General features: G+C 40.7%; 1 protein-coding gene and 1 long non-coding RNA gene across 2 annotated transcripts in view; one reads left to right on the top strand and one right to left on the bottom strand.

Annotated features, from left to right (window-relative positions):
• Positions 1-1,118: 1,118 nt before the first annotated feature.
• Positions 1,119-26,317, bottom strand: part of Gprin3 (GPRIN family member 3) — a 68,540-nt gene continuing 43,341 nt past the window's right edge. The window contains exon 2 of the mRNA XM_021650236.2: positions 1,119-11,360. Coding sequence (XP_021505911.1) covers positions 8,975-11,254 — 2,280 coding nt within the window. The 5' untranslated portion in view covers positions 11,255-11,360 and the 3' untranslated portion in view covers positions 1,119-8,974. The remainder of the gene's footprint in view (positions 11,361-26,317) is intronic.
• On the top strand, positions 10,633-25,632 carry LOC132649756 (uncharacterized). Its single transcript, XR_009588288.1, has 4 exons — positions 10,633-10,763; positions 20,428-20,488; positions 24,274-24,347; positions 25,379-25,632. It is a non-coding gene; the product is annotated as an uncharacterized LOC132649756 (long non-coding RNA).

Below are 26,317 nucleotides of genomic sequence, written 5' to 3' on the forward strand. Positions count from 1 at the left end.
TGATGTGGTGGTAGGAGATGGCATCTTTGGTAGATGATTAGAGAATGAGAACAGCTGGGACTAGTATCCCCTTTATAAAAGAAGTCCCAGACTCCTTGCTACTTCTGCTTGTGAGGATGCTGGAAGGAAGCATTATCTTTGAACAAAACGAGCCACACCTCGACGGTAAATCAACTTCCTTCTGATGGGCTTCTCAGCCTGGACCTATGAAGACCACACTCATGAACCACGTTTATGAAGTATATTAGATAGCCCAAACAGACCCAGATGGCATGGCACTCAGCAACCCCACAAGGTCTGTAAAGAGCAGATCTTCCTTCACAAACAAAAGCTAGTTTTATTGATGTCAGTACAGTTAAGCCACACAATGCTGAAAGACCTCCTCTGTGCATTTCTCAATCCTGAAAGTGTGGGTGGCGAGAATGGTGGGCAGAAGAGCCACTTAAGAAGACAAATGCTCTAGTGTAGTCATCCTATGACCACTACCAGAGAATGGATCCTAGAATGAAGATGCTAAAGTGAAGACAGGCTTAAGGAAGCAAAAGGGATCAAATTATGTTCATTTAATAAATGATCAAGCTGTAATCAAAGACAAAGTTGGGCTTCCTTGGCCTTTTGGAACTCAAGATGACAGAATCTGATTACCTATTTAAGAGCAAACAGAGGTTGCAAGTATGCAACAAAAATCTGGAGTTGAGAGGCAGCAGAGTGTGGACATGAAGCAGTCTAGGTTTCCTGTTCCACCACTCTGCATCCATTTCTAGCAGTACTAAGCTGTTATCTCTCTCACTGTGCAGGCTTGTGCATGCACACACACACTCATGCATACAGGCACACAAAAATTGCACATAAATGCATAGATCTCTCTCAACTACCTTATGCCATCAAGTGTAGGAGAACCTGTGCTTAAGGTAGTCAGGAGGCATTGTTGATCCAATAAGAATTCAATTATAATCTAAGGCAAGCACATTTCCTTCATGGTACATACTTTTGGCTTTACTGCACATTCCTAGTAGAAAAGTGTCAGCCAGGAAATCAACCAACTCCATATATCCTGGGCCAAAAGAACATTTCCAAAGCAGAGGTGACAACAGTAACAACAATAGAAGCATAGGACATTTTATTTCATATTATATTTATTATGGGAAGTGAGATGCAAAAAAAAACCATATTTCAAAAATTTTGAGGACAAAAGTAGCTAAGTAATTGAACCTCAGTATTTTAATCATCCATTAAAAATAAACAAATGTGAAATGAAGGTTGGAGCCTGCTTGTGAAATCATCTTTATATAACCATGACCTTCTACCTCTATCTGGGAGAAAAGGTTTATTTAACAGTGTCCAAGAGATGGGAACTTTCTTAAAGAAGCTATTTTATGATCTTTGTAGAAAGACATGATGCCATAATTCTCATACTCTGCATTTTGAAGATTACCATTTCCCACTGATTAAATATTGTAGCTCATTTTGACCATTTTCAGTGAATGTACACAAATGATTGTCACACTGGCAGTTCTTTGGTGATCTTTAAATTAATCTGCATTTTCCAAAGCACATACATTTCTTTTATGCAAGAGTATATGGTGAACATCAAGATTTCAGGAATTCTATTCTTCTCATTGGTAAACTGGCCACCTACCATCATCATGTAGTGTCTGCACAATGGCCTTTACCCATTTCTAAGGTGTGAAGATGACACATTCATTTCCTAACCCATGAGTGTGTATTCAAATATTATTCCTAACCTTTAGTGAAAAGTGGTTGTGTTTGTAATTTCCTAGTGGAATTCTCTATCAAGGGGTAATTCTGGTATTTTCATTCGCATTGTCAGCCCAGCAACTAGCTAACATAATTTTTAGTGTCATGGAACGAGGGTCAAATTGTATTAACTTTTAAGAATGGCAGTCTCAGATCTTTATTCAACAAGAGATTTTCTTAGAGACAAAATGGGGGAATTTGATTAATTCTCTGAAGAACCATGATAAACCAGCTATTTTTGTTCACCATTTCCACTAACTGGAGCATGGCACTGGCCCTGGTATTATTCTGCAGAGTATGTGAGTCTTTCTGCAGGAATGCCCAATTGTCTTGTTGTACTATTTCATTATAACTTGTTTTCACTTTGATCTGTTATTTCTCTTTGGTGTGGGTACACATTGTTTTACTAATCTCAGGAGAAAAGCATGTGATTGTGTCTATCTTGGGTGATTATACACACTAAAGAAATCCAGGCATAAGTTCAACAGAAATGTAAGCTTTCTGTCAGGCTGTGCAAATAAATATTGGTAAAGGTCCAAATTCAGCTTTCAAAATATAAGTGGTTTTCCTCAGTATGTGTCATTTCCAAAATATGGTTCTGTACTTAGAAAATAGCATTAATACACTGAAGCTGTTCAGCTACCAGACTCAGTGAGATACTAACTGGGCTGGGCTTTCTTACACATTAAAAGCTGCCATTTGCGTGTAATATCGCTTAATAGGAGCATTAAGTTCAATAACAATAGATACAAAATAGGAAAAGTAAATGGAAAGATGTAGCTAATAATTAGTTGTTTTGTTAATGATTTAAATATAATAGTATAAATAAAACGAATTTTGTATGCACATCTATTTGGATATGCTATTTACATTTGGCTATATATATATATTTTTATGTGTAGAAAATGAAAATACATATTGATCAGTTATTTTGAAGCTTTTGAATAGTTATTTCTTCATTCCACTTTCCTTCTACTGCTCAGAGAATTTAGATAAGTCATACAAGGTATGTACACAATCACACCCACGGTATGTACATACTGTCACACAGTTAACACAGAGGATGTGTGAGAAATGTAAGTCCACCCAGTGGTCAAAGAACTGACCTTACTTGTGACTAATGACATGTGAAATTAGCTCTGGCATACTTAGTAACATGCCAGTGTACTGAGCACTGCACTCAGCCTTTGCGGGAATTATCCTGGCTTCTCTTCTGGATGCTAAAGAAACCAAGTGAAGTCCTTCTTCACCTTCTTCCAAAAGGATCAGTTCTGTCACTGAACACACACACACATACACACACACACACACACACGCACACATTTTGTTGATTTTATTAACTTTCCTGCATAAACCTACTTGTTGATAGGAAACAGCCTTTAAATGAGCTATAGCATGCTATTTTTTTTAAACAACACATAAAAGTGGCAAAGCAATCACTCACAGACTGAGCGCGCTTATATAATCTATGGACACACCACAACCAGCTACAGTATTATGCACAACATATTTTTCCACACATTAGTACAGCAGAGGTAAATAAATATAGAGATTTAGTAATTGCTCCTTAAGAGGTTTTCTTGAGTTTTCAGGCCAGGTTGACTTTTCTCATCTCTAATAGGAGGTATCCCCTTACAGCAAGCATTATTAGTCTTTCCTCTTTTTAAGGACAGAAGTGCAGGACTAGCATACTGCCATTTTCCAACGTGTCTGTATCATTTAAGACATGACAGAAAGTGACTTACTCCCAGATGTGGCCTGAAATGAACGCTAGTGAATCTACACTAAAATCATTAGGAATGCCTTTGGACAAAGACAAGCTCCTTCTGCTCTTCCAATGCAGCTCACTCCACATCACCTTCACACAGCATAATTGAAAGTCACTGGAACCAGAAGCTGTTTAACTACTTATAAGTTTCTCTAAAGAACAAACAGGTTAATTTTTAAAATAAAAGTTAATTCTAGCAGCAGTGTAAAAAAAAATCTACAAATCCCCAAACCAAAACCAAACTATAATTTTCTCCCAAGGGAGAGAAAAACCCTGACAACATTCCCACATTGAAGGGATCTAGAGGTTAAACTTACTCTCCCATTTAATTCTTCCTAGCACTTATAAATCATGAGAACATCTCATCATAATTATCGTTTTGTTGGTTGATCATCAGCGTCTTTTCCTGAAGTGTAAAATATGTGACTTAATTCCTAATGCTTTGCAGCTAATTAACTTTGAACTTGAACTCAGAAAGACACTTGATGAGTAATTAGTATTCATAAATCATCTAGAAAATTCTCTGTAAGGCGTTATTTGAGGCTTCTTTTGCTAGAAGGGCTCATGTTTTAGTCGTTTTTCATTTGGGAGCCTGCTTTTCATTGCTAAGTGTGGCAGTCCACTGGGCTGAGTAAAGTGAATTCCATCTGTCATGCTGGTGTCTAGGAAGAGAAATTCCTATACATTGGGTCTTTATTTTTTTGAACACAGTTTCTGGTTGAAGCTGATTTCTGTGTGAAGTGAGCAAGACTTTCAGTGGCTCCTCTTCTGTGTGGCTGGCATGCGACACGATGCCAGCCAATCTCTGCTCATAGTCACTGCTTCTCTCTGTGAGGAATCTAACTTGTCTTTCATCTGAAAGCAGAACTTGTGCCTCCATGTGTCCTCTGAGCTAGTCGATCTTCACGGAGCAAACGATAATTACATAATGTATGAGCACAGCTGATGCACTTGCTGGTCTAACTGCCTCTTTTTGGCACTGTATTGCTTGTCTTTAGATTCATGGTCAACAGTCTTTATTCTCAAATTGGTTTCTGAGATATCTGAGTCTTAGAAAAAAAATATATTAATAACATCTTGTTGCACCATTCTGTCCCCCGCAACTCATCTCACTGAATCTGCTGTTATTTGGATGTCCTATATAATTATCATCACGTTTATTTTTCCAACAGCCAAGGTGTTCTCAGGATTGTCTGTTGTTTGTTTATACACACATTTACAGATGGACTGGATTTCCTTTGAGAGAGGTTATTCGGTTGTGGCAAGTTTGTAGCTGAGCTGGTGAGTGTTCACCATTAAATATAGCAATAAAGACCTCTAGCAGATATCACTGTGAGGAAGAGACTTCCCACCTCACTTCTTCATTTACTTTCTTGGCCATTGCAAATCAAACTTATTTGATTTCTGTAGCCAAAGAGAATCCGTTCTGTTCCAAAAGTAAGACTGAGTTCACAGAAATCTGTTTCAGTATTTACAAAGCTATTTAACAAAAATGTTCAAAATTATGTGGTTATTCGTAAGCCCATGTGTCTGTGCAGATGACTTTTATAATCACTTGCAGAATTTTGTTAGGAGGGGATATGGTCCCAAGGATGGCAGGCGATTCACAGATTTGCCCATTTCACTTGCCAGGGGGCAGCAGCTGACCTGCATTAGGACCACACACATCAAGGAACACAGCTAACCAAAAAAAAAAAAAAAAAAAAAAAAAATTGCTCAGCTCATGAATAAATGTGACAGGGTAGGTACTGACATGGACAGAAGCAGGGTTTCTGATTCACCGTGTAGACAAAGCAGTGGCAGTGACAATGTTGTCAGCTCACTTAAGCTCATTCACTGTGTCGCCACACTGGGGAATTCAAAAGCTTATTTTTCACATAGCACTAAGAACAAAGCAGGAGAGAGTTGACAGCCTCATCTCCATGGCAGCATTGTAGATTAGTAAATCTGAGTCTACATAAGGCCATGAGTGGCCAGTGTTCAATAAAAGCACATTGAACTATACACAAATGTAATTCTAATACATTTTTTTATACTGATTTGAAAAAGTAGACAAGAGATTTAGTGAATTACATCACATTAAAATGGGGTCTTTTAAAAACACTTTCACTGTAGAAGTAAAAGGAAACTGATTTCTCATGTATCTGTAGTAAATGTAACAATGAATAAAAAGTGTACAAGTAACGTTAAAAGCACACTTTCACACACCCCCTACTATTAAAAGTTGAAATCCACATGTGTTCTGTTTTTGGTATAGTATATACACCACGCCAGAATGATGGAGTATCACCAAAGAAAGCAAAACAGCACAAACTGGGAACAGCAAAACCTTAGACTCTAAGATCCAAACATCTGGCAATTTCCTTATTCTTATCATTCTGCTTTAAGACAGCAAGATCCTATTCAGGATTTGGTTCCGAAGGCCAACCTCTAAGTGAAGGCTTCACATGCACATTCAGTCCAACTGACTTCAGCTTTATACCTAAGCTATAACACAGGAAACACAGATATCCAAAATAGTGCGCATTGGATGACTGTGAAGAACAAAAAAATCATCAAAGATCAAATTACATTCAGCATAGCAGAACTTGTCATGGTAAAAAACCATATGAATCCATTTTACAACTATTTCATTTTGAACATACATACACACAGGCTTCTGGCTAACTTTGACACTACAAAATATTTATCTTATGCTGTTGGTTCAAAATGAAAGACTGATCAGTATTTTATTATATGTTACATAGGTGGCCATGTCAGCAAATCAAATTCAAAAAGATGTTCTTATAAAATTATTCACAATGAACAAATTTCAATGGAAGCTGGGGTGTTTGTCCCCTGGTCATAGAACAATGACAGTTTAAATAAGAATTCTAGTGTTTTCTTGGTAAGTGGTATAACATCTTTACATTGTAAATGGTAAATGTACTTCAAAACCCTGAGTTCTCACTTCTTTTATTACTGATGCCAGAAATATTTTCTATTTCTTTCTTTAATAAAACATTTACTATCTATATTTCAAGATGTATTAGGAAGGCCTAAATGACACGTGAAAGAAATTAAGGATAGACACAAATAACTCTCAAACCATTGTATGTCACACAGATAAAGCAAGAACAGAAAGTAATGAAAAGTCTGCCAGGAAAGCCACTGTGTGTCCCCCTGGATGAAGAAGGCAAGAGGTCCCAGTGATGTTCTGAAGGTTAGGGTTGAATGCTATGTCACGGACTTAGGGGTTTTGCTAAGAGTAGGTACCATGATACAAACACCTGAACAGGTTCCCAGCTTAGTGCCATTTGGTGAAGCATTTCTTCTCAATTCTGTATGATGCAAAAGGAACAAAGCAAAAAGCTCTTTATATCATTTTGTGATGTTCCTAGAGTCTTGTAGAAATGAAGAATTTAGTTCTGGTACCAAAGAAAAACAAATTTATTAATGAAATATTTCTTCTTAAGGTTTTGATTTGATAGGCACCACACCAAACTGAACAGTTTTGAATTACTGAATTTGGGACAGATGCTGACAAAATTCTCAGGCCTCCGTTTCATTCAACTATGTATGCATTCTATCTTTACTCTAAACCCACAACCTTAGTACTAACCAGAATTCTTTCTTCTCTCCTATTTGAATCTAGGAACATCCTGTTAGAGCACTTCTAGGGGCCCCCATCTGGAGAGAGACCCAAGGACAGCTGCTCCTGTGTATGCAGGGAGTTACTTGTGTGTACACAGCATGGGTGCCAAAGTATGACAGAAGGCTCCAGTGTGTGCAAGGTAGGAGACAAATAAAGTCCCGGCAAGGGTGTCTGAGACAAATGAGTACTTACACTAAAAGAGAGAATTTTATACTAAATCTCTAATCATTAATATAGCAATTTGATCAGTAATTTGACAGTAATTTTTATATTATAAAGCATCCTTAATAGAGGACAATTAGTAAGAAACTGAAAATATACCTTATTAAAAAATTCATTATAAGTTCCAAGTATAACACTGTAATTATCATTCTCCAACTCAGAGGGTGCTGTCACTGTGGCCTACTTATGCAGCTACATACACAGTTAAATTGCTCTCATAGAAATCAAATGCAATATAGCTCAGGTCCTAGAGCTCAGGTATAATTTTATGTTTATAATCTATAAAACAGAAATAAACTGAAAAAAATCAAAATAGATATTTGGCTATACCATTGATATTTGAGTCTCTAAAAAAAAAAAAACACACGGCAGGCCCTCTTTTCTAGCTTGTTGGGAGTGATTTCAGCAAAGGCAGTTAGCTGCTGCTCTTTCTCCCATACCTTAGTCTGAAGTGTTACCTGCAGCCTTCAGATTAGCACTGTCTGGACCAGGAGTGCTGGAAGGAAGGCCTTCCCTAAACCTTTGCCATGCTCCTTCTCTACATTACCCCAGTGTGCAAGCTGCTGCTGACCCCAGCTCAGCGCCCCAACCTCTTCCCCTTTTCCATGTCTATCCTTCCGTAGAAACCAGCGAGGGAACATGGCCACCTAGAGCTCAAACCATTGTTTCATGAAGATCTCTGAGGTATGTCTCTTTAAAGTGATAAATCTGAAGGAATCTAGGTTGTACATTTAAGCAATCAGAAACTGTTGCCATAGACACATTTACAACACAAAATTTACTGTTATCCTTAATCTTATGACTATGGTCGTAGACACTGCCTCTAGTGTAAGAAAATACTGCTTTAATTTGGTCAAAAGGACAGAGATGCCCTTTGGTTTCAATGCAGGAAAATGTACGGACATCAGTTCATGTTTGGTGCAGGCAGTATTCATACTTGGAGCTAATTTTTCTAACAATAACTTGTTCACAGAAAAAGGGTTAGCTTCAGATGCCTATAGCCAATTGATATTCTTTTTATACACTTTTGAATACTTTCATTTCATCTTACTTGTAGCAGGAATAGATCAAATTTGTATCAGTTTTTCACATTAAGGTTTATAAAATACTTAAGCTTCTGTGGTATTAGCATCCTGACTTCAGTAAGACTAGCATCCTCATTTCAGTAAGACTAGAAATTTTCTGTGTTGCTAATAGTGGTATTGCTAGTTTTAACATAAAGCAGATGTTTTGGTGGAAATACCTCTCTATGATAGACGGAGGTGAACACAGCAGATGGCTCGTGTGTGTATGTGTGCAAACAATAATGTATGAAAACACCTCAGAGGAGAATCGTTTTTCTGAATTAGGGGTGCAGACCATCAGCAAGCTTTGCCTCACCTCTAGTGTTCTTTCTATCAACGTGAACTGGCATTTTACTTAATGGAGGAGCCAATACTTCATAATAGCTAATTCTTAACCTTAATAGTTGCTTTTACTCCCAGGTCTCCCAGAAAACAACAAACTGAAAACAAAACAGAAATTCCGACTTCTAAGCTTTGACATGGATAGTCACAAGGAAAACACAACTCATACGGCAGTGCTGTTCCCTTTCAGTCCAGCACAGAAGACGGGGCGGGGCGGACACAGCAGTTGGGGCGCCGCAAGTTTTGCAGCATGGACTGCAGAACACCCTGCTGTCTCCCCTTGAGCTTCTTATTTGAAGAAGAATCCGAGGAAATAGATCTTCGAGTCTGGCCACTTTGTGTTTTAACTAACTTCTCATGTTCCCTAATCTGTCTTTGTAAATGGTTCTGGATGGCAATTCCCAGTGACTCTGGGTCCAAGGAGGCACCATACACTTCCCAGGTCATGCCCTGGTCATCCCACACCACATCCCTGACTCGCTTGGATTGTTTCAGCTGCAGTTTGGAGTCTGCACCAACTTGTTTCTTCTTCTCGCCAGGTGTGAGTCCCACCTGGGCAACAGCTGCTGTCACGTTGAGCTCCTTCAGGAACTCGCTGACCCGGCTTCCTCTGCGCGGGCTGGCCTTGACTGAGCGAGAAGGGGTCCTCTTGCCAGAGCCTGGACTGGAGTCACCTGTGCCATCGGACGGCAGGCTCAGGCTCGTGACTGTCTTGGTCTGTCTGTGTTCTTCCAAGGTGTTCTGCTGGTTCTTCCTCCCTGGAGAGGGGGCCAGACTGACCTCTGATGCTGCAGCTTCATTTCCTTGGGATTTAGGATTTAGCAGTAGGGATTTGGCATGTAGGGTGCTGGTGGCTGCAGGTGCCTGCTCTTTTACAATAAGAGGAGAAGCGGGCTTCTCCTCCTTTGTACCTCTTTTATCAGTTGGGTCCAAGCTCTCCAGCTGGTCCTCTTTGTTGGCACCTCCCTGGGGGTCAGGCAGTTTGCAGCCTGGCTCTGTTTTGTGGTCATTTGTAGTTTTCACTATAAAATCAGGTGGCGTGGGTTCAGAGTTCCCCAGCCCATGACTTATCTCAGCTTGATTTCCTGCCATGAGGGAAATCTGGTCAATGGAGCTAGCTTTCTGGGAGCCAGGATTAGAACCTGTAAGCTGTCTGGAGGTTGCCTCTCTGCTTGCTGAAGACCACCCATCTCCCTCTGTACTCTGGTGTTGATTGCAGGCTGCGTGGATCAGTGGAGATTTAAGGGCTTCAGCTGCTTGGTTCCCTAGTTTGCACGCCCCTTTGAAAACTGCAGGAACATCAGCAGCTGCCTGGATGTGCACCTGTGGTACAATGACAGGACACTGCCTTGACTCCTGGGGGTCTTCCATGCTGTTAGAGAGTTCCAACAAATGGCCTTCACTGCCCTTGCTATAGCAAATTACACGCAACTGCTCTTGGCCAATCTCGTGCTCAGGAGCCTGGATTTCCTTTAAGAATGCAGGGAGAATACTGGGACTGGTAGAGACAGATCTGCTCTCCACACTAGCCACTGCTTGTACTTCGGCGTCTTGACAAGCTCTGCCAGGGTCATCCTTAGCCTCGCTTTCAGTTTGGCAGGTCATTGTACTGGCTTCCTTGAACCTTGACAGCGGTTGTTGTGCTGACAGCAGCATCTTCTTTGCATCTGGAGAACATGTGGCATCTCTACTGGTGAGGAGGGATAGTAGAGGGTTTTCAGACCTTTCATTTACGGTGTACAAGGTAGTAGCAGAGGGCTGTTGGTTCTCTGTGCATACTTCTTTTGCTTGAGGTTCACTGGACCCCACTGTGATATTACTGATGGCTTTCTGCCCTTCCCCCTCAGGTCCATCTGCAGACGGGGATGAGTGAGCCCCCATTGATGTATCTGGAGCCTGCACAATTCCCTGGCCTTTTTCTGGAGAAGGACTATCACAGAGCATTTGATTTTTGCTGCTGTAACATGTGACCCGGGTAGGACAACTTGACTCTTCAGGTTTCTCACTGTTTGAGTTTGCCTTTAATTTCACCAAGAAATCTTCAGGTACTGGGCAGGTGTTAGAATTTCGTGGGTCACCTGGGATGGCATGGTCAGTGTGCTGAATGGCTGGTGTTGAAACTGGTGCAGATATAAGTACCTTTCCTGAAGTAGGTTCACAGCCTGGTACTGCTGACTCCTTTCTTCCTTGAAGCTGGGAGTCATCAGGAGTGTTGTGTGCAGAACATGCTTGCTCTACCTCATTGAGGACATCAGGAGATGCCATGTCTTCCTGGCTGGACTCAGGCATCAGGGTCTCAGCAGCTGCACTGAGCCTGTGGCTGAGTTCTACAGGGACATTGCCAATGCCACTAGCATTCTTATCTGCCTGAGATGGTTGTGGTGAGACACTCTGCAGCTCTTCCTTTCCAGAAGCTGCCACTATAGACGCTTTAGTCACTCTTAGAGGGTCAGGTACAGTCCCCATGGGACTTCTCTCCACCAGCACTCCAGTGTCTGTTCCAAGTATGCTTTCCACTAGGAAGTAGTTGGAACTCAGAGGGATACAGGGATGAGCCCTCTGAAGAACTGGCCTGTGGAATCAAGAAAACATGACAATTAATATTGCATACCTCTTTAGGAGGAAAAAAAAAAACACTGAACTGCACTTTTATAAGATCACATAGGCTCCTTTCTTTGTAAGAACACATAGGCTCATTTCCTGCTTGAAACTAGATTGGTGGTACAAGCCCATCTTCCCAGAGCTCAGAGGACAAAGGTGGGAGAGTCCCAAGTTCAAGGCCTGCTTGAGCTTGAGTAGAAGGGGAAGGTAATTCCGGGCAAGGCAGTGAGACCTTAAAAGGTGTGAAAAGGGTTAGGGGCATAGCTCGGTAGCAGAGCAGCTTCTAGAATGTGCAGTGGACATAGGTTAAGTCCCTAGGACTGAAAAGCAGGCAAGCAAATGACAACAAAATGACACACACAAGAAACCCACAACAAAAATGCCTCATATCTGTTGATATAAAAATCCACTTGAGGTAGAAAGACTTTGAAAAAATATTCAAACTGTACTATTTGACTGGTTAGTTTCTTCCCATATCCCAGTGATGTCTATTGAGTGAGTTTTTAATATGACTATCTTCCATAACGACTTCAGAAGTCATCATTAAAATCTGATTTGTTAGAATCATAAAAACCCTGTAGTGCTACTGGAACTAAATCTATGAAGTACTGGGCAAGGTGGGAGGAAATCGGGAATCTTTACAACAGAGTATCCAGAAATGGGTATGGATGTAACTGGGATTTTAGTCATTGATAAATGAGGCATTTTAAGTCTAACAGATATAATAGAAAGGACTAATAAATTATCTACAAGAAAAGGAGGGTTTGTTTTTTATTCATGTTTTATGTGAAAAAATTCCAGATGTATTTATATGAACTACAGCATTAAAATGTAAGATATAAATAAAGATCAAGTAAGAAATACAATCTAGGGACCATCAGTGTACTACAATAGTATGATCTTAGAAGACATAAATTAAGAAAAACCATGGATAGCTTGGTGAAATGCAAAACTTTTGTGTAACAAAAATTCCCTAAAATATATTTTAGACTACAGATTTGAGAAAAACATGTTTGCAAAAATTGGAAGACATTTGGAAATATCTACATTGTACCAAAAGCCCTTAAAATTTAAAGGGGACCAGATAATCAGTTGTAAAAAGTGAGTAAAAGAATGAGAATGCAAAGTTAACAAGAAACCAATGGGCTTAAGAAATGAAGGCGAGTCATCAGATAAAAGTACACTGAGATTTTTTTTTACACCAACTACACTTGCAAAGATTGATGTGTAAGAAAGAATCTTAATTGTTTCAGGCACAAAAGCTCTCACTTTAGCTTTGTAAGGAAGGTATTTAGTTGTTAAAGCACATCCCTGACTTGATGAGGTAGACTCTATCAATCGAATGATAAATGGATAAATGCTGTGTTCATTCAAAGGATAGGTAACATAACCATGAAAATAAAGGCATAACAATCCCTTGGCAAGAATTTTCTCAAACATGGTTAAATGAGCAAATCCAGGCACAGAAAAGAGGATGTATATTCATTCTTATGGAAAAATAACCAAGTGGTGATGACTATTTAAAGTTATCTTTCTTACAAGCAGGTGGTTACTTCAAGCTCATCACTTCATTTTCTGGGCTCCCGATTACCTCACTGGTACAATTGACCACATGATTTCTGCAGATCTCTAAAGCTGTACAATTCAAGAGCCCTGCCTCTTTCCATAGGTTGGATAATGCAACAACCTACACACTCTTAAATGAGGCTGCAGACTACTGAGATGAGACAAAGTCAAATTTAGTTGGGACAAGAATTTTTTTAAATGAAAAGCTTTACCATTTTTATAAGCAATAAAAGGTTTTTTGTTTTGTTTATTTGTTTTTTTTTGTTTTCCCTAGGTTTTGGTGGAGGGCATACACAATTATGTAGACACAGTCAAGCTCACACTAGAAGATTCATCATCAAATGCTCAGTCAAAATTCTATTTACAGAGAACTCTACCTCCTCTACCTCTAGTTATTTCGCTGGTCCACTATCATGAGAAATCTCAGGATAAATCAAACGTATTTCTCTAACTGATTTACATTCATATGCTGAATCTTTATCCAGCTTCAGCCTTTGTTGTCTGCACGCTGATGCCCTTTCTCAGGGTTCCCCTTTCTATTGTTTCTCACGGGAATGCTCCCAGGTACAACACTACAGCTGCTTTTCTTCTTATCCTGCATTTGTGATCACTGGGCCTTAATTCTAATTCTCCACCTCCCTCATCCTTTGAAAATGCCCTGTGTCCTGCAATTTGAATTTAATTTTCTCTCAAAAAGCCTCTAAAGCATTGAATCATAGTCTTTATTTAAGATCATTCACAGGTTGGCCATCATTGTTCTTTGAATTGTAATTTTCACATACCACTTAGTACAGTTAGTTGTTTCTTGTATTAATGCCTCATTTCTCCATGGATATTATGAACCCCAGGAAGCCAGGAAGGAGAGGTTGGATTATTTTCTGTTCCCTCCACAGGATAGATGGCAGGATCTTCTACTTAAAAAACGTAAGCTGATGATGTTTCCCTGTAAAATGGACTTTATTAAATCCCTGACAAACTCCAGAGTGATGGGATATTTTAATTTATGAATTTAAATATTAATGAAAACATAAAAATCATTGTTTGGGGAAATAAGAAAATGATGATGTCTTATTTATTAAACTGTGTGTACCTATAATCCACATTTAGACTATTAAAGTTTGGATACCTGCTATGCAAAGCTGGTAGGTCTCATAAAACTAGGAGAACAGCCTGTCTTTTGTGTCATGAGGCTGTATCCAAGAAATGAGTGTGCCAAGTAGAAATATAAAATAGCAACGGCTTGAAGTTTGTCATCTGAAAGTTAAAAGACTCCGATAAAAAAAAAAAAGAGCTCACAACATTTTCAGCAGTCATTGTGTTATTTCCATTTCTCATTTGTAGTGTCAGCTTCATACTGAAATGTGATTCCTTTCATTAGTTTTGTTAACAGAGGTCAAATTATCCATCAATTTAAGACTAAAGAGGAAAAGACAAGACTGATCAGCTAACACATGTTAACCCTAAATCCCTTAGTAGAGAAGCAATCGATACTGGTCTCGATTAACTGCTAATGGACCCATCATAGCATCCAAGCTCTGAAATGCTCCCCACTTTTTCCTCCTTTTCCACCAAACGGTAGAAGCTATTGTTTCTACCATATCAAACAGACATTAAAGTACAAACATGTAGTTTAAGCATCACCCTGATCCCAGCACTTGGGAGAGTAGAGCAGAAGATTGTGAGCTCCAGGTTAGCTTAGGGTACAGGACTAGGTCTCAACAACGCCAAAGAAAACAGACAACATCAACGCTCGCACAAAAGGCAACATCTGGATAGAATGAATCCTTCCCTAGAGTTTCCATCTCCCTTCCTTCCTTCTGGCCCCTTTCCTTTTCTTTCTCTCTCCCTCCCTCCCAGTATCTTCGCTTCCCACTATCTTCTTTTCTTTCTTCACTTTCCCCTTTGCCCTTGCTTTTTTTTTTTTTTTTTTGCTTTCTTGAATTAAAAAGATCTGCTGTGTAGCTATTTCTTCCTAATAATTAAGAGTTAATCGGAGCATCCCCTCCAGCAGAGCAAGGGAGGGAAGTTCCTAAGACTTAGGAAACAAAATTTCAAAGTCTCAGGACTTACAAGGTTCAGGAAGCCCACAAAGCTACAAGTCCCCTTCCGTAGATGAGAGAAGCAGTTGCTAGGGACTGTCCAGTGGAGCTGCTGGTACATAGGGATCTTCAGGGATGCAGAGCCATCACCACACCTGGGCAGGCTTTTTGGTGATGCAGTGGCTTTGAGTCACCCATGTTCCTCTGTGGCATCCCGGAAGAATCACTGGCTCATCACATTGAACGTGGATGGAATCTTTTATTTGGTCTGATGCCTTTGCCCTGTTCACAGATGTTCGTCCCTATCTTCCCAGGAGAAGTCACACAAAAGGCAGCTCATAAAAATTCAGATTTCTTTTCTGCTTTTTTTTTTTTTTTTAAAAAAGGTTATTCTATTTTAATTGAAATAAAAGTGCATCATTTCTCCTTTTCCTTTCTTCACTATAACCCCTCTTGGGTCCTCTCCTATAACTCTTCCCATGTCACATCCTCCTGTAACTCCTGTCATGTAGCACTTTTTTGTCCTCTCTCTATAACTTCTCCTACGTCACACCCCTCCTTACACCCTCAGATCAGATCCAGTTCAAATTCTCCAAGTCCTGTGTCCAGTCACCTGCTGTCTTCAGCAGTAGGGACTTGGTCAACCCCTGGGAAGCCGCTAAGGGCACAGAAACTACCTATATGTTTTGGGATTCTCACAGTCTCCACCCTGACCAACAACTTGAATACAGGCTTCTCAAGCATGCTACTATGGTATTCTTGTTAGATGGGCTTTTGTTCATTGAAGAGCATTGTCTGTCCGGTTTGGCAAACATATACAGAGTTATATATTTTTAAAAAAAGAAAATGTTTCCCCTTAAGGCTTTTTCAAACATCCTTAGGGTTATTTATTCTTGTTCTGTATAGCCCCTTTTCTCAATTAAAGCCCTCTTTTCTGTGTCTCCTATTCCTCCTTTCATATCATTTATATTCCCAGTGACTAGGTGGCATGGAGAAGACATTATCATAGGCACAGATGTTCCAAATGATTGGGCCCTTGGTGCCTTCTTGTTTAAGTTTAGGAGAGTCCTATTATCTGAGTCTGAGGGTCTTGTTCTAAGTGCTGACAGAGCGGATATTCCTGCCTAATTTCTAGTCTTCTGTGGGTGGCCTGACCTGGTACCCACAAAGATGGACTTGAGACAGCCTCTCTGAATTCAGAAATCAGTTTTGCTATGCAGCTCTATTTGTGTACTCAGGTAAGTAATAGCTTATTGGGGCCTTGGCTTCAGCACTTATAACAAATGGTATCTTTAGACACATTAAGCACCGTATGGATATTTAAGAAGCATAATGTTTAAGCTTTAATCCTAGATTGTGAAAAAAAATTATTCTGTAAAATGCTAAGAGGTGTAAAGACTGTTGCAATGGAAGCAAGAGAGGACCCACAGCTAAATAACACAAGAATGTGTAGCAACTTGTTAATTTGCCCAGGCAGCAAGGCTGAAGCGAGGAAAGAGGTCAGGGGACACAGATGTAGAATTAGTGATAGGACACATCAAAGTAGAAGGATGTTTGTTAAACTACTTATGGTTCTTGCTGAAGGTAGGTCAACCCCCTGTTCTCATAACAGACACCCACACTTAATAAGGCAGGCAGCAAAGTACCTCAGCCCTTCATGAGTTTTTCCAAACCTGAGGTGTTGGGTGGTGGGAAAAGCATGAGGCAGGAAGAACATAGGAGGCCTGGGTTTCTGACCAACAGGATGACACTGCAAGACAAGCAGAAGCCAGCACCCCTCGGGCAGCTATTACCTTTGGCTGCTTTTCTAGCCTGGGACGTAGGCCTATGGCATGCTTCTTTAATGACACACTCAGTGTTCTAGGAACCTCAGCCTTCAGTTCTCTGACAGCTGATTTTAGACTTCTAGTGACTGAGATAGGAGTTTAGGGGCTATCAGTGACCTGACACCACTCAGTAAGGTTGTCTCACCCCTTTCTCTGCTGGCCTTTGCCTCTGTCATTGGCACATGCAGCTGAGCTCATGCTGCCAAGCCTGGCTTTGTGTACAGATGATTCTACCTGTAGAAATACCCACAGATTGCAAAGAGCCCACGATTCTTTCTTTAAAAAGCCCAGCACTAATAGCTCCTTAGTTGGGCATTGATTGGGCTCTTGCCTTTGGCATGTGTCTAAGGTACCTCTGTCTAAAGCAGAAGAGAAATAGGCTGCCTGGCCAAAAAGGATGGGCAGCATGGGTGCACTTTATAGTAATAACAAAGCAAAGCAAAGCAAAACAGAAGAAAACAAAACAAACTCTGCTGCTTCAGTAAGAGGCTGACAAGGAGCAAGCTGCATTTCCCCTACAGGTTCTCCCATTTACTGGCTTTCTAGAAGAATGAGACAATGGCCTTGTGTATCACTGAATTCCATGGAAAGTGGGACTCGGCAGAAGCCAAGAGATGATAGAGTGTAAAGACCTCAAGCATCTTTACCTTTATCAAACACAATCTGAACATGAATCCTAAATTCCCAACAGGTTAGAATTATTCTACAAAGTACAGCAAACATTTATTACTTTCTACATTCCAAGTATGAACTAAAGTCACCAGAAAAACAACACCACACACACAAACACATGCACACACACACAACCAACCAACCCCTATATTGAGGACTCTACAAAGCTTACTAGAACTTGTTAGAAAGTTGGAAAGATGAAGATCCACAATTAACCTATCTTGGACTATTTGGAATCCAATGCCACTCCTTCCCATCACTGCACAGACCTAACATGTCTGTAACTATCAGAAAAAAAACAAAACAAAAAAAAAAAAACACCTTAGCTTCCACTATCCTAAAAGCTAAGATTGTTATCAGACATTATATAAAATCTATAAAGACACTTTCTAACTTTGCTGTAACCTGCCTATCTAATGTCCTCACCAATGTATATGGTAAATATCTTTATGACTTTTCTATTTTGGAGCATGTCATTGGTCCAACCTAAATTCACATTCCCAGGCCAGGGTCACTCATTTCATTCAGAATAAACCATTTTTTTTACCCTTTTTGAAGGGATAATTGCTTTGTGGTGACAGTTTGGCACCCAGTGGTGGGCCACAGAGGTGATCCACTTCAGCAGGGTCTAGGTGCTAGCATGAGTCCTTTTTGATCAGCCATCTTTAATGCCCTGGAAATGGTGGTTGTGGGTGTTCTTTCTGGGGACAGTTTCCACCCTTCAGTTTGGCCAGTGGTGTGTTTATTTATTTAGTTCTTAGATGGAATCTGACTTGCTTTAGCACATTCTTATCACAGAGTTCATATCAGAATGTTTGTCAGAACCTGTTTCCTCATTTAACCCTTTCTCCTGCCACTCTTCCAATATCCAAGTCTGTTCTGTCTCCCTCTGCCCAGCATGTCTACATCCTTTAGTCTAGACAGCTTGTGTGTCTAATCATAAAGTTACCAAAGACTCATCTTATTTCCAGGGCATAGGATGGAAGATTCAGGGCCAGCTCTTCAGGCTATATAACAATTTTGCAAGGAAGCCCAAGAGAACAAAACCTTACCAGCTATTTCTCCCAAGGGCTGTTCTCTTGCCACCTCATCTTTACAGATTCTAATAATGAGCCTGCCTGGTGCCACTGTAAATCCTAAAACACTACGTGTTCACACTCACAACTGTCATGTTGTGAGGCCATCTGGGGAAAATGGATGAAGATTCTAGGATTAAAGCTGCACCCTTGTTAAGCGTCATAAACTGTTGATTACAATACATGTTTGCAGGGAGCTGCAGTGTGGGAGACCTCCAGACAAAATTATCTTGGGCTAGCTTCCATCATCCCAACCTAAGATCTTCATTGGACAGCACCCAAAGTCCGTAGACCAGATTTCTTCACTTTGCTGTAACTCACATACCTACTGTCCCCACCAATGTAACTGGCAAACGCCTCAATTTCTGATTTTCTTTGGGTCTATGACTATTAACAGCTCATGCAACTACTTTCACATTAGAACCTGTCATTCAGGAAAGTGTGAGTCCTTATCCCAGGCTATGTCCACTCCCATTTGGTTCAGTATAATATATCTTCTGTTCATTCTGAGAAAAGAGCTGTGCTTTGCATCCACACAGATATTTAAGTGTCAAACCTGTTTAATCCTCAGAATAATGCCTGGCAACTGTCCTGCTCCGAGCTCTGCTTTGCAGGTGGGGATCCTAGGAAATGGCATTTGCAATAAATAGCTGAGACTGGATTAAAATACAGACACATGTGTGACCCCCAGGTTCCCACAGTTGGCTACTTTTGCATGGAGCTTAGTAACCAGGGCAAGGAGCATTATCAGGCCGGAGGAGGGACAGCTGATTTGGTTAAGAGTTGTGAAAAATACAACCTTTTAATTCCAGTATCAACTTAGACAGTTTAAGTTAGGACTCCAGACACTGCTGCCCTCCTTAATCCAGTCTGCACATCTGGAAGGCCACACCTCTTCCAAGAAGATGAAAATTCTGGGCCCTCTATCTAGAAACACACACCTGTGTGCACACCTGCTTGCAGGTGTTTTTAAGGGGATCATCCCCATTATAGAGGAGGGAAAGAAAATCTACTAATTTTTTAATACTGCCTGTAAATCTGACTGACAGAAGGCAGAGTATTAAAATACATGTGCACATGAATCTAATGAATGTTTCATATGACAGAGGAGGAACCTTCCTAAAATGTGAAGAAAAAAAAAGAGCTGCCAAGCTGGCTCAGTGGGTAAAGGTGATCACCATGAAAGCATGGTGACTTGAGTTTAACCCGTAGAACCCATGTAAAAGTGGAAGGAGAGAAATGCCTCCTCTGACCTCCATACACATGCGCCTGTGTCTACAGATACCACACACACATATACATACTAATAAGTAAAAATTCAAAAATACAGATAAATGAAGACTTGAAGAAATGACTAAGCCTGAGCTTTCTTGCTAGGCTGGCAGGTCATGGGAGATAGCAGGATAAAGAAGATCAGCTAACATCGGAACCCCTCTCTCTTATGACAAGGCTGCTCTAACCTGCCAGAAAAGATGCTTTTTTGTATGGGAGATTTCATGACCTGTTTTAGGGAAAGGTCCAGACAGCATTTCCAGCACCTTTCAGCAGAGAAAAGAGTGCCAGAATAGTGCCTCTGACCACCATCGGGAGTCTTCCCATCACGGTGCATGGATCTTTTCAGATGCATCAGGAAAATGCCAATTAATAGAATTTACCTGCCTTAAAGAGTGTGAGAGAGCTTAAGTAAAATAATAAGGCGAGTACAATTGAGCATGGCACTTAGAAGAAATAGTAGGTTATTATGACCTTAAAGTCATTAGTTAATAGTCATTGGTCAAAACTCACCTATGAAGAAACTGTGCAATGTACTTTATAAGTTTATGTCAATATTTAAATGAGTTTACTATATGTTTTCTCAGGCTCTCATCTAAAGATGGCCATCTGGAAGACGTGGCCTGCTCACTTGAAATCAGCACACCAGTAAGCACTCTTCTTTTTTAAATTAAAATTATTTTTAAAACTCATTTAATTATTCAATTTATATCCAGGTCGTAGGCTCACCCTCCCTCCTGCATCACTCCTCCCCTACTCCTCAGAATAGGGGAGCCCCCTATCCACCCATCCCAGCTCTTACTCACTTGAGGACTGTGTTTGTTGTCCTCCTTTGTGGCCTGACAGGGTAGTCCCATCAGGGGGAAGTGATCAAAAGGCAGACAACAGAGTCCATGAGAGATACCTCCAATGCCCTAACTAGTGGCTGCACATGAAGCCTGAGCTGCCCATCAGCTTCATATATGTAGAGGGCCTAGGTCTGGTCCATGCATGGCCCTTGGTGCTTCAGTTTCTGTAGGCCCCTTTAGGCCCCGGTTCGTTGGCTCTGCTGGAGCTCTTGTCAAGTCAAGGTCCTTTCCTTCCCTCCCCCTCCCCTGCATCCCCACTTTTCCACTGGATTCCCTATGCTTCACCCAATGTTTGGCTATGAATCTCAGCATCTGTTTAGAACCCTTGCTGGGTAGAGCTCCTCAGAGGACAACTCTGATAGGCTCCTGACAGCAAGCATAGCAGAGTATTGTTAATAGCTGACTTTCTTCCATGGGGTGGGTCTTAGGGTTGAGCGCCGCATTGGTTGGAAAGTCCCTCAGGGCACTCTTCTTTTTAGATCATGGTAGCAAGGAGATATCTGAACCTTATGTCAGCAAAATCAAAAGCTGTGATTTTAGTAATCCTGAGAAATCTACCTCTGGATTAAGTTGTGGCTAAAACCAGCCACAATTTAAATGCAGGATAAAAACAGCATTTAAAAATTCCTAAAGGATGTTTTATTTATTTTTTTAATTTGAATTCTTGAGAATAAGCATTTGCAACAATTCTGTTTTCTATTTTCACCTTGTTTAATCGAGCTGACTCCTTGATTTAAGGTGTCTATTGACACCTTGTTTAATCAAGCATTTTCTTGGCTTGTCTGAAAGATACTCACAGGTTGGTGTTTTTTCTTCTTTTGCAACTCAGCTTTGAAGTGCTTCAATTGTAAGCTTATTTTAATTGCAAAAATCATGCAAGGGGGATTCAGGGCTAAGCAGTAGTTAAATAACAAGCTAATGGAAGTCAACCCAGCAGTCTGTATTTGCATTTTTGCATTTGCATTTTAAAAACCCAAGTTAGATATGATCAAAGCTGCCTTCCACCCCGACTTTCTGCAGGATATATTTAGCAGCAGTGAAGCACACCACTCAGCCTCCTGCACAACATCCCAGTCCTTCCTTCTCCCTTGCTGATCTTGCTGGTCCTCCTTTGTTTCCACCTGTCTCCCCCATCCGTGGTCCTCAACTATCCACATCTTAATTAAAATGAAGCCTTCAGACTGCTTTCCTTTTGGCAAAGTCATTCTCCTGGAGCTGAGGTGAGCAGCTCAGTGGGCAGAATGTTAGGAATGATTTCTGCCTCTAGCTTGTGTCCAGCAACAACAGTGAGGAGCCCCTCTTCTGGTTCTCATGCTGGAGCCTTTGGATGGATGAATGAGAAAGTGTCTGAGGGCAATACTGGCAGTGATGAAAAGAGATGTTGTGAAGAGGAAGCAGTACAGCTAGCTGAGCTCATGGCACTCCTTTTTTCAAAGTCTCAGAAACCCCTGAAGAGACTGCCAGGAAATGGCCCTAGCTCCCAGCTTCTTCTGCTGTGGAGTCCCTTTGCTCTGTGTGTCTGAAAGAAGAACCTGGGATGTACTGTTCTTGAGAAAGAATCTGGGGTGCCCTGTGTTCAAGAATGGGTAGGTTTCTTTGCTAGGGTTAGAATTGTTGGAATTGGCTTGTGAGTTGAGAAGACACTTAAATAGATTTTTTTTAGAAAAAGAGGATTGGGAGAGGGAAAAAAGAAGGGAGGAGAGGTGAGGGAGCCCACACACTAGCACAGCCTTGCCTTCCTGCTGGTAAAACACTGCTAGGCATCAGGAATGCAAACATGCTTTGCTTTTGTCCCCTGAGGAGCTTTAATTCATTTAAAGAGACAAGACAACCTCAATCATAGGCTATAAATGAGAACAACAGTTAAGTGATTAAAAACTTAGTGCTGTGGCAATAAAACATACTTTATAGATATTCAACTCAGTAGAACACTATTTCTAATTCAATTGGTGACTCCTGTCTGAAAGTTAAGAAAAAAAATTGCCCGTGTAAATTTAAAGAAAAAGGGTCATTTCAACTCAAGAGAAAAGAGGATTAAGTGTAAAATAGAATGGGATTTGATTAAAAGGAAAATGATCTTTAAGTCAAAGACAATCAGGTAAGATGGTTACTACTTATGCATTTATTTAATAATCTGAGTGCCGCTCTGTTCCACAGATTCAGGGCAAAAATACAAACAAGGTTCCCTATTCCTGCAAATCACTGTGACATTTGGGGTGTTGTAATAGAAAAAAAGGAAGGAAGAAAGAAAGAAACAAAAAGCCCCGAAATGACAACAGAAGTGAGTTTATTATATGTATTTGGCACATACTTTACTCTGAAAAATGTAGATCTTTGCAAGATGTATTTTGGATGATGAAGGGAAGAAGATGCTCTAAGACCCTAGTAATGGAGGCGTTCTACACTTCTTTTTGATGAAAGGTTGTTGTCCTGTGCACAGTAGGAGGCTGAGCAGACCACTCTACTCTCCTATCCTCACTAGATAAGTATCAGCCTAGCCTCTGGGTTGTGAAAATCTACATCTGTGATTTTCAGTCTTCCTAATGCTGAGACCCTTTAATACAGTTTCTCATGTTGTGGTAAAACTGTTATGTTGCTACTTCATCATTGTGATGTTGCCACTGTTGTGAGTCCTAATGTAAATATCTGATATGTAGGATGTGTGATATGCAACCCCTGTGAAAGGATCATGCAACCCTGGGGGTCCTGACCGAAAGGTTGAGAACCACTTATCTGGATTGTTTCCAGGAACTGTCAAATAATTTGGGGGGGGGGGGCACAAAGGTAAGTATAGTTTTTTCTAATGGCAAGAAACATATCTGAAAATATAATAATTTGCTCCAGCTGGACATGAAGCGACCCTGGGGTTGGCTCTCAGGGCAAAGACAATGCTCTCATAGCTGATGTTCTGCCTCTGAGAATGTAAGTTAGGACAGCCTCTGGAGGGAAACATTTGTAAATATACAAGGCAATGTGAGCTTTGGCATTTTGGTTCAGTGAGTCCACCGGTAATGCCTTCATAGAAATTTTTTACTGCATATATGCACCAGGTTACTGAGTACATGAAATTGAAAGCAATCTAAATGAGCATGGACTAGGCATTCTTTACATGAATAGCAGCATTGCATACAGTGAATATGATATAGTGAGCAGCGTATCTCACAGGTGAGAGACCAAAAAAATTAAAAATTAGCAGCCATTATTAATATTTAAGGCCTGAACTAGGTGGGTGGAGAAGTCCAGCAATGCCCTGAGGGGAAGAACCGCCTTAATGCATTCTTTCCCCACCCACTAGAGATACAGTTGCTAGGAAACTGGCCCCCCAGTAGGGAAGGACACCAGATCATTAATGGTCTGGGGACCTTCCTATAGCCAATCAATTCAAAATGTGGCATTTTGACCAATAGATGCTTGCAGGCAGGAATTGCTCCTGCCTTGGGCATGCTGGGAGGGACCAGAATCTTTAAATCACCCAACTAACCTGAGCAAGGGGCTCTCGGCTCTCACTGCTTCGGTGGTGGGGGGTGTGGGCCCAAGCTGCAGCTTGTAATGATTTATAATAAAAAGACCCTCATGTATTTACAGTGGAATCTGTTTATTCCTGGTGTTTTGGGGTTCGTGAACTGGGCAGAACACAAGCACAGCTTTATGCATTATTGGTAAGGAAAATCTCTTTAGTACAATTTTAGGGAAAATGACAACTAATAAAGCAAAAACCTAACAATAAATTTTAAAATGTCAAGATTGAGAGTGTATCCAGAGTGTGCTCATTTGTATTAAGGGGTGGTGATAAGCATATTAATCATATACATAGGAAAGTTTTCTGCAAGAATAGATAAGAAATTGATCAGAGTAGTGGACCGGATGCCAAGAGTCCGGGTAGGGAAACACTTTATCCTGAACTTTTTATACATTTGAATGTTAAGCTACTCATTCAAAAAGATTTTAGAGTTGGTGTTTACCAAGGCCAAAATGAACATGTCTGCACCCCTGCAACACCTGTTAGAGGAGGGCGGAGCTGCCCTAACACCTCCCACACTTTCTGCTGCTTTTACTATGCGAGGAGGCCAGCGTGACCATCGAAGTAGTTCAAAAAGGCATAGTTTCCCTGCCGCACTTGGTTATCTACACTCTCCAGGCAATGTAAACAATTTTCATAGTCCATGGCTGAAATATACGGTTTACAGTGAGGTGGGTGACGTTACAAGTTTAAATATTTCTTGAGGTACTTGTGCCAGACTATCCTTATGTTAACTGCAGATTTACTTATGAACACAAGATTTTAATATAAAGAGATGCTTCATCTAGAGGTAAAGCATATCTGTCAGGAGACAGGGAATTTCTAACTGCTTGTCTAGAGGGGAATAGAGTACTTACAATGCATTTTCTTTTGTTTCAAATGCTTTGAGGAATATGTAGTATGCAAACAGATTTACACGTAAAAGTAAAATTTACATGTAAAATGTAAAAAAATAAATTAAGTAGTCTTTTCAGATAGCTTTCTGATTTAGGGAGCAGCTACATTTGCACATTCGTGGGTTTTTGATGAGCTCACGAACTCTGTGTGCCTATGAACACGCACAGGTACTGTGGGTTGTTACAGGTTATCAGTTAGGGTTATGCTATGGGGTGGTCTCCTTCCTTTCTCCTTTTGCATCTCACTTCTTTCTTTTATGTCTGTTGGGATCAGTAAGCAGGCACTTCTATGGCCAGCTCCAAGGGACCAGATAGACCGGTTATCAAGCATTTGTGAAGACACCTAGACCACCTGCTGACTAAAACTACCTGCGCATGTCCCTGGGTCACCCTATAAGAGAACTGGAGCCCTCCCCTTTCTCTCTCTCTTCTTCCTCTTCCTCTCTCTGGCTCTGTCTCTCTCTCTGTCTCTCTCTCTCTCCCTCCCTCTCTCTGTAACCTCCTTCCCCTAATAAACCTCCCACGTGGAACCGATCTTGTGGTGTGATTTGTGGACCCATTCGCACATTTCCTAACAATGTCTACTTTAATGTATTTTATTCAAAAATACTCTATAATAGTATAAAGCAAATGTGTAAATCAAGATGCTGTTTTCATTATTTCTTTTGAAACTATGCAATATGCTTTGTAGCTAAAATTAATTACATAATGGGGTTTTAGTTACTTCTCTAGTGTTGTGAAGAGACACCATGACCAAGGCAACTATCATAAGAGAAAATATTTAATAGGGACTTAGAGGCTTAGTTTATTATCATCATGTAGCAAGGAGCTGGTGCAGCAGATAAGAGCTTCATCCTGATCCTTAGGCAGAGAGTTGTGGAGGGCGGGTGCTGGCTTGGGCTTTTGAAACGTGTTTAAAGCCCACCCCCAGTGACACATTTCCAACAATGAGTCCACACTGCCTAATCCTTCTCAACTAGTGCCACTCCTTAGTTGAGAGTGACTAAGCATTCAAAATGATGAGCCTATGGGGCCATTCTCGTTCAAACCACGACAAAAGATTTTGTAGAAGATCCAAAATCTTCAGCAAGTTTCCTGGTAAACTCTTAATATACACAGATAAGGACAGGTACACCTTCTGATACTATATCAAGGGGAATTAGCACAAAACACCACAGCCATAATGGTTATCGGAGCAGGGTAAAACTGGCCA

The sequence above is a fragment of the Meriones unguiculatus genome, chromosome 21, assembly GCF_030254825.1.
Source record: "Meriones unguiculatus strain TT.TT164.6M chromosome 21, Bangor_MerUng_6.1, whole genome shotgun sequence".
Taxonomy (NCBI): domain Eukaryota; kingdom Metazoa; phylum Chordata; class Mammalia; order Rodentia; family Muridae; genus Meriones; species Meriones unguiculatus.